At 32.5% G+C, this 10,042-nt stretch overlaps 1 protein-coding gene across 1 annotated transcript; it reads right to left on the bottom strand.

Annotated features, from left to right (window-relative positions):
• Positions 1-483: 483 nt before the first annotated feature.
• On the bottom strand, positions 484-1,999 carry LOC131029390 (organic cation/carnitine transporter 2-like). Its single transcript, XM_057959855.2, has 2 exons — positions 1,576-1,999; positions 484-1,439 (listed from the first exon to the last, which is right to left on the bottom strand). Exons 1-2 carry the CDS (start codon positions 1,997-1,999, stop codon positions 484-486), a joined length of 1,380 nt encoding a protein of 459 aa, XP_057815838.2.
• Between the last annotated feature and the right edge of the window lie 8,043 nt (positions 2,000-10,042).

A 10,042-nucleotide genomic window follows, 5' to 3' on the forward strand; every position in this document is an offset into this window, starting at 1 on the left:
GTTGACTTCAGTACAAAGAAGGGAAATTGATCAATAAAAATACTGGCCAAACAATTACGCTCCCCATAACTCTGGACAGAGCTCTACTAAAGTAGTGTTGTGCTTTCAGCCCTTTGAAACACCCTTCAACTATCTAAAAAATAACTACCTGAAAATCCTCTTCCACAGAAACTTTCTACACTCCACAGAAGCAGCCAACTTACAATCTAGTCAAATAGAAATAACCAGTAAAATGACAGCGTAGTCTATGGAAGCAAAGGCGGTGCCACATTTGTTCTAGCAAAGGAGGGTCTCCTCACATTCTTGATTTCCCATAGTGTCGTACAGAGGCCGATCCTTGGTCTCAGGAAGGCCCAACACAAACAGACCGCTTATAATTATTGCAATTCCAAATAGACCGAAGAAAATAGCTGTGTTGCTATGGCCTATCACAACAATTACTGGACTCACAATTGCCCCTGCATAGATGGCTTGTCTGAGCATTCACATGGCCGAGTTTCGAACACTCGATGGAAACAATTCCAAGCAATAAATCAGCAGCACGTCGAACCCTATAACTGCACTAAAAAATGCTCCTACTTCGGCAGCAATCTGTGCCCAATTCTTTCTATTTGCAGTTGAATTGGGTGCATCTCCTATTCTCATTGAGCACAACACACACAGAAAGCAGAACATACCACTCATTAGTGTTAACAGGATCATTGCCCTTCTGCGACCAGACTTAGCAACAGTAATAGTGGCTAAAATGGCCGCTGGAACCTCTGAGAGAGCGTTAAATGTGACACTCAGATACAAATCGAAGTCCAGACTTACTACTCCAAAGGGCATTCCGTAATAGATGAGTCCTATGCCATAGCCCACTGCCATTGTTGACATGAGCCTTGAGCGAGCCCACTTCGTTGTCCACAACAATGATAAAGAAGACTCTGTTCGACTCTCTGCAATGCAGTCTTCTATCTCTATATTTTCTGGTATTACTCTTCCGTTACTTTCTGCCATTTTTCTCAAACATTTTAGAGCCTCTGCGGAATTTCGACTGAGGAGTAGCCATCTGGGGGACTCCCAAACTAAAAGGAGCAGCAAAGAATATGCCAGAGGAGGTACGGAGATGTAGATGTATGTGCTTCTCCAGGAAAAAGAATTTCTGGTGAGGTAAGCAAGGGCTGGAAGTGAAAGGAATCCCAAGGTGAAGGAGAAATAACCAATAAAACCAATGAGACTTCTCCATTTGCGACCCACAAGCTCAGTAGAGAGAACCAGACAATAAGTTCCAATTGAGGATCTGCCGAAGCCTGTGAGAGCTCGAAGGAGAGAGTAGAACCAAATGTTCGGCGAAACAGATGTTAAACAGCCCGTCAGTGAAAGCATCACAGTGGAAAGCACAAGAGTTCGTTTACGACCCAGCCATGAATCTGCCAACGGTCCCATTATTATAGAACCTGCAAAAAAAAAAAAATCCACTTCTTAAGATTTTCAATAATCTTTTACAGTTACAGATCTTATTTTATTGACACCTATCTTGTTTGATGTTTAGGAAAAGATTTCCAATCCTTAATAAATAATTTAATAACTCACCCAGTAACGCTCCAGTAAAGAAAAACAGAGAAGGAAAGCCTGCTTGGATGGTGTTGGCGCACATAAGGTTCCACTCTGAGATGACAGATACCTCTTTCCCTCTCTCCCATTCCCACAATGTTGGATCCATCTCACATATCGATGACTGTGCATTGCATATCTCTGTTTCTGCTATTTGACTGCCATCAGTGCAGCGCCATGAAGGTTGGGCATCAGTAAAAATGGTGACAAAGATTTGCTGAGCATCGAATGCCCCAGCCAAGGCAACAACTACTACTTGGAACAACTCAGCTCGTCCAAAACCCCCAACATATGTTTCTATTATTTCGTCAACAGAAAGCATGTTCTTCTCAGCTTCTTGTTGCACTTGCCTTAGCTCACTGTTATCACTGCGCACCTGCTCTTTCGAGAGGGAAGGATCCATCACAGGCAATCTATGAAGCTCAAAAGCCTGTAAATGTATGAAATAAGGATAGCAAAGACAAAGGTCTCTCCAAGGCTGGTAAGGATTGTTTTATATAGGAAAGAATCTAGGAAACTATAGGATCTTGGCAATAGCTCTCATCGAAAATTTGTCTGATAGACAAGAATTTAGATCTTGGCACTAACTCTCAAGATCAACCTTCAAATTTAGATCCTGGAAATAACTCTCATGAGAAATTTCTTTCATAGATAAGATCATGAATCATAATAATTCTCCTGAAAAATTTCTTTCATAGACAAGATCATGAAATATCACATAAGCAATAGATAACTAATGGTGATACATAAAGGAGATCTCTCCTTCGATTTATAACAAATGCCAAAACAATCGATCAATAGTAAAACCTAAAAGTTATTTGATCAAAAGGTTCTCGAATCAAACCCAATTCACATGATGATTTTACTACGCTGAACAGTGAGCAAGAAATAGCTTCTTTCCAACTTCTCACATCATACTCTCCACTGGTCTCCATACGTTTTACTCGTGGGATTATATTCTGTCGCCACACACACAGCGAATTTGAAACCGACAGTTGATTAGGATAAATGATTATTATTGCTTCAAAAAAGCGGTTCCTCAATTTGGTAACGTTTGAGATTGATTAGGATGATTATTACTTTGAAAAAGGGTTCCTTAATTTGGTAATGTTTGAGATTTTTTTTTTAAATCATTGGTGCTAATGAAACTTGTCATAAAAAATGGTATTTCTACGATGCAAGTTTATTAAAGAGTATCTATAATTGTCAAAATATCACTTCTCTTACTTTTCTTTAAAAAATATCTTTTTAAATCTCCTTCTTCATTTGTCACTTAATTCTCTATTGAATGGAAATGGAGATGCAAGTTTCATGAAAAGAAGTGGTGGAGATTGAGTGGGAAAATATGGAAATCTAAAGCAAATGCTGATGCTCATATTTTAGTATGGACAGTCTTGCATCATATATTACTGATTGTGGATAAATTGATATTTATGGTTCATTTTATTGAATGTCTCTTTTTTATTTTGTAGAAAAATGAGAACTTAAAACTCTTATTCTATGACCGTTCTATGAGAAAAAAAAATGGAATGTTCTTTTTAGTATGTGTTCTTATATTTTTTATCACTCTTTGCGATGGAAAAGACTGTCTTGGGTGTGGGTCTTCATAATAATTTTATATTTGATTTGTTAAACTTGTTGTTTTACTCAATAGATGGAAAAATGGGTGTTTATTATTGTTTTCAAACCATTTAGTCCAGCAAGAGTTAGAAATTCGAACTCTTACATCAAATTATTTCTCATTATTCTCAATTACACAAGGACAGTGAGGAACATATTAAGTGCATAAATTATTTGGATAGTATTAAACTTAAAGTTCTCCAGCACCACAACAAAGAATTTATGTGCTCCAATTGGCTTCATAGTTTGTTCAAGTTGAAATTAAATTTGTTACTATTAGCCTTATAAGGTCTTCTTTATTTGGCACTTCTCATAGAATTTATTCTAAATGTATTTGAGTTATTATGTAATAATGCAATGTTGTTGTGGATTTCAGTCCTTCTTATAGTCTTTTGAATAGTTTATTTAGTTTTTGAGTGTCTTATTGTTTAGTTTAGGTTTCTATTCTATGTCTCATTCATATTTTTTGATTGACCTTCATCATTTTATTTATTATTTATTTATTAATGCATTATTCAATACAAAAAAAACAAGTTTTAATAAATAACTATAATTAAAACTTCTTTGATAGAAAAGATCAATCGCCAAATTTCATCCCTTTTTGAGAACCTCCTTGAAAATATTATTTTATTGTATGTTTTTTTATTTTGATGTATGCAATATAACTTTGATTTGACAATGGATAAAAATAATTTAAAATTAATAATAATAAATAAATATCTCATGTGTGGGTGGACACTAACCATATAACTTCATGTTTAAGTATTAGTCACCCTAGATGTGGTGATTAAGAAAACATGAAGAATTTATTGAAGTTTGTGTCAAGGAAAGTTAGATCCCATCATCGCACATAGTAAATATATATATATATATTTTTGATTTTGACAAGTTAACACTCAAAGACATGGAAGTTAATTTACATTCTACCCGAGATAAGGTGATAATGCCTATAAAATGAGTCAAAAATTTATTTCACATTATTTGAGGAAGGAGAAACCCAACTCCTTATATTTTCCACATGTCACATTTCACTTGGTGTGAATGATGAGAAAGAATCAATATAAGAGATGCCATAGAGAATGGAGGGGAGAAATCTTCATTCCTTGGCATTCTTCTCTTCTAATTATCATCCATATTTTTTCAGAGAGAGAGAGAGAGAGAGAGAGAGAGAGAGAGAGAGAGAGAGAGAGAGAGAGGGTTTCTTGCCATGATCGGAAAGTGAAGCTCTTTACTTTGCACTGCCAAAAAGGAGGGAACACACTTGAATTCCATTGTTAGATCATTCAAAATAGAGATAGGCTCTTCTAGGTGTGGTGGTTGTCATCTCCTCATGCATACAAGTCTATGCTAACATTGTCAATTAGTAGAATAATGATATAATTAATACATCAGTTATGAGCATTTTTTTAAAATCAAATTAACACAAATTTAATACCTATACTCTCTTTAGAAATTATTGTTGTAGCAACTCCCTTATACAAATCCACTTTTAGGAAAACACCACTAGTTGACAATTAGATTAAATTTATTGTAATGAGACTTCTAGAACTTGTAGTCTTCCTCTTTCCCCAAGTAATATCTAAGATAAAACAAATTGTATATGCTTTGATTTGCCTTAATTTTTTGGTTGATCTTCTTTATTGTCATGTCTAGAACATGGATCTATCTAAAAATTATTTAAAATTTGAACTTTGCTAATTAAAAATATTGATGAATGACAATAAGGATAATTATAACATAAGTTAGTGAATCTTGATGTAGCTGAAATATGCTAGTGTGGGCATTGATTAAGCTATGATAGGCATTATTTTAATGAAGTTGTGTCTTCAAAGTTTATAATTATCCATATAGGGAAACCATATAGATTTTATACACTTACAATAATAAATCTTAAGAAAAATCCAATAATTAAATCCTTCTCATGACCCTAATGCCAAATTTAAGGAACCCTCTATTTTGTTAATCTTATGCTTAACAAACACAAAGTTAAGTCATTGAGATTTACCATAGCAAAATAACATATGTGAACAATCATGAAATATACAATAGTTATCGTGATTAACTGAATTACTTTTCCCTCAAAGTATTGCGATATATCTTTGGTTTATATTTATAAAATTGTATTGAAGTTTCAAGGTCTTATTAACTAGTGAATGATAAATTAACAATAATCTTTAACAAAATAGAGATTATATTTATAACTACATAGTTAATTGTTGATTACATGTTTAATAATTTGTGTGTGTATATATATATGCATATCATTTGTGTACCCACAAGCATGAAATTATTTGTCATTATTTTCAATTACACAAGGACACCGAGGAACATATTAAGTGAAAAAATTATTTGGATAGTATTAAACTTGAAGTTCTCTAACACCATAACAAAGAGTTTATATGCTCCAGTTGGCCTCATAGTTTGTTCAAGTTCAAATTAAAGTTGTTACTATTAGCCTTATAATGCCGTCTTTATTTGGTCCTTTTGATGGATTTTATTCTAAATGTATTTGAGTTATTATGTAATGATGCAATGTTGTGGATTTCAGTCCTTCTTATAGTCTTTTGAATATCTGTTATCTAGTTTGCTTATATTTTTAGTGTCTTATTGTTTAGTTTAGGTCTCTATTCTATGTCTCATTTGTAGTTTTTGATTGCCCTTCATAAATTTAATTATTATTTATTTATTAATGCATTATTCAATACAAAAATAACAAGTTTTAATAAATAACTTTAATAAAACTTCCTTGATAGAAAAGATCAATCACCAAATTTCATCCCTTTGTCAAAACCTCCTTGGAAATTTTATTTTATTTTATGTTTTTCCTATTTTGATCTATGCAATATAACTTTGATTTGACAATGGATAATTTTTTTTTTAAATTAACAATAAAAATAAATAAATATCTCATGTGTGGGTGGACACTAACCATGTAACTTCATGTTTAAGTATTAGTCACCCTAGATGTGGTGATTAAGAAAAAATGAAGAATTTATTGAAGGTTGTGTCAATGAAAGATCCCAGGATCGCACATAGTAAATAATTTTTATTTTTTTTTGACAAGTTAACACTCAAGACATGGAAATTAATTCACATTCTAACTAAGATAAGATGATAATGCCTATAAAATGAGACAAAAAATTCTTCCACATTATTAGAGGAAGGAGAAACCCAACTCCTTATATTTTCCACATGTCACATTTCACTTGGTGTGAATGATGAGAAATAATCAATATAAGAGATGTGATAGACAATGGAGGGGAGAAATCTTCATTCCCTAGCATTCATTCTCTTCTAATAATCATCCATCTTTATTCAGAGAGAGAGAGAGAGAGAGAGAGAGAGAGAGAGAGAGAGAGAGAGAGAGAGAGAGAGAGAGAGAGAGAGAGAGAGAGAGAGAGAGAGAGAGAGAGAGAGAGAGAGAGAGAGAGAGAGAGAGAGAGAGAGAGAGAGAGAGAGAGAGAGAGAGAGAGAGAGAGAGTCTTCTAGGTGTGGTGGTTGTCATCTCCTCATGCATACAAGTCTATGTTAACATTGTCAATTAGTAGGATAATGATATAATTAGTACATCATTTATGAGCCCTTTTTTTTTTTTATCAAATTAACACAACTTTAATACCTATACTCACAAGTCTTTAGAAATTGTTGTTGTAGCAGCTCCCTTATACGAATCCACTTTTAGCAAAACATCACTAGTTGACAATTAGATGCAATTTATAGTAATGAGACTACTAGAACTTGTAGTTTTCGTCTTTCCCCTAGTAATATATAAGATGAAATAAATTGTATATGGTTTGATTTTCCTTAGTTTTTTGGTTGATCTTCTTTATTGTCATGTCTAGAACATGGATCAATCTAAAAATTATTTAATATTTGAACTTTGCTAATTAAATTTTTTTGATGAATGAAAATAGGGATAATTATAACATAAGTAAGTGAATCTTGATGGAGCTGAAATATGCTAGTGTGGGTATTGATTAAGCTATGATAGGCATCATTTTAATGAAGTGGTGTCTTCAAAGTTTATAATTATCCATATAGGGAAATTTTGTATACTTACAATAACAAATCTTAAGAAAAGTCCAATAATTAAATCCTTTCTAAAGAGAGTATAGGTATTAAAGTTGTGTTAATTTGATTAAAAAAAAATGCTCATAACTGATGTACTAATTATATCATTATCCTAGTAATTGAAAATGTTAGCATAGACTTGTATGCATGAGGAGATGACAACCACTACACCTAGAAGAGCCTATCTCTATTTTGAATGATCTAACAATGGAATTCAAGTGTGTTCCCTCCTTTTTGGCAATGCAAAGTAAAAAGCCTCTCTCTCTCTCTCTCTCTCTCTCTCTCTCTCTGAAAAAAGATGGACGATTATTAGAAGAGAAGAATGCCAAGGAACGAGGATTTCCTCCCCTCCCCTCCATTCTCTATGGCATATCTTATATTGATTCTTTCTCATCATTCACACCAAGTGAAATGTGACATGTGGAAAATATAAGGAGTTGGGTTTCTCCTTCCTCTAATAATGTGAAAGAAATTTTTGACTCATTTTATAGGCATTATCACCCTATCTTGGATAGAATGTTAATTAACTTCCACGTCTTGAGTGTTAACTTCTCAGAATAAAAAAAAAAAAAATCTTTACTATGTGCGATGATGGGATCTAACTTTCCTTGACACAAAATTCAATAAATTCTTCATTTTTTCATAATCACCACATCTAGGGTGAGTAATACTTAAACATGAAGTTACATGGTTAGTGTCCACCCACAAATGAGATATTTATTTATTTTTTATTATTAATTTTAAATTATTTTATCCATTGTCAAATCAAAGTTATATTGCATGCATCGAAATAAAAAAACATACAATAAAATAAAGTTTTCAAGGAGGTTCTCACAAAGGGATGAAATTTGGCGATTGATCTTTTCTATCATGGAAGTTTTAATTATAGTTATTTATTAAAACTTGTTTTTTTTGTATTGAATAATGCATTAATGAATAAATAATAAATAAAATGATGAAGGTCAATCAAAAAATATGAATGAGACATAGAATAGAAACCTAAACTAAACAATAAGACACTCAAAAACTAAATAAACTATTCAAAAGACTATAAGAAGGACTGAAATCCACAACAACATTGCATTATTACATAATAACTCAAATACATTTAGAATAAATTCTATGAGAAGTGCCAAATAAAGAAGACCTTATAAGGCTAATAGTAACAAATTTAATTTCAACTTGAACAAACTATGAAGCCAATTGGAGCACATAAATTCTTTGTTGTGGTGCTGGAGAACTTCAAATTTAATACTATCCAAATAATTTATGCACTTAATATTTTCGTCGGTGTCCTTGTGTAATTGAAAATAATGAGAAATAATTTGATTTAAGAGTTCAAATTTCTATCTCTTGCTGGACTAAATGGTTTCAAAACAATAATAAACACCCATTTTTCCATGTATTGAGTAAAACAACAAGTTTAACAAATCAAATATAAATTATTATGAAGACCCACACCCAAGACAGTCTTTTCCATCTCAACGAATGATAAAAAATATAAGAACACAAACTAAAAAGAACATTCCATTTTTTTTTCCCCATAGAACGGTCATAGAATAAGTGTTTTAAGTTCTCATTTTTCTACAAAAAAGAGGCATTCGACAAAATGAACCACAAATATCAATTTATCCACAATCAGTAATATATGATGCAAGACTGTCCATGCTAAAATATGAGCATTAGCATTTGCTTTAGATTTCCATATTTTCCCACTCAATCTCTACCACTTATGAACATTAGCATTTGCTTTAGATTTCCATATTTTCCCACTCAATCTCCACCACTTCTTTTCATGAAACTTGCATCTCCATTTTCATTCAATAGAAAATTAAGTGACAAATGAAGAAGAAGATTTAAAAAGATATTTTTTAAAGAAAAATAAGAGAAGTGATATTTTGACAATTATAGATACTCTTTAATAAACTTGCATCGTAGAAATACCATTTTTTATGACAAGTTTCATTAGCACCAATGATTTCACAAAATCCTTCAATCCCTTAATAGATTGCTAGAGATCACTCAAATGAGCAACTCAAAAGAGGAAAAAAAAATCTCAAATATTACCAAATTAAGGAACCCTTTTTCAAAGTAATAATCATCCTAATCAATCTCAAACATTACCAAATTGAGGAACCGCTTTTTTGAAGCTATAATAATCATTTATCCTAATCAACTGTCGGTTTCAAATTCGCTGTGTGTGTGGCGACAGAATATAATCCCACGAGTAAAACGTATGGAGACCAGTGGAGAGTACGATGTGAGAAGTTGGAAAGAAGCTAATTCTTGTTCACTGTTCAGCGTAGTAAAATCATCATGTGAATTGGACCTTTTGATCGAATAACTTTTAGGTTTTACTATTGATCGATTGTTTTGGCACTTGTTATAAATCAAAGGAAAGATCTCCTTTATGTATCACCACTAGTTAGTTATTGCTTATGTGATATTTCATGATCTTGTCTATGAAAGAAATTTTTCATGAGAGTTATTATGATTCATGATCTTATCTATGAAAGAAATTTCTCATGAGAGTTATTTCCAGGATCTAAATTTGAAGGTTGATCATGAGAGTTAGTGCCAAGATCTAAATTCTTGTCTATCAGACAAATTTTCGATGAGAGCTATTGCCAAGATCTTATAGTTTCCTAGATTCTTTCCTATATAAAACAATCCTTACCAGCCTTGGAGAGACCTTTGTCTTTGCTATCCTTATTTCATACATTTACAGGCTTTTGAGCTTCATAGATTGCCTGTG

This window comes from Cryptomeria japonica, chromosome 11 (genome assembly GCF_030272615.1).
Source record: "Cryptomeria japonica chromosome 11, Sugi_1.0, whole genome shotgun sequence".
In the NCBI taxonomy this organism is placed as follows: Eukaryota; Viridiplantae; Streptophyta; class Pinopsida; order Cupressales; family Cupressaceae; genus Cryptomeria; species Cryptomeria japonica.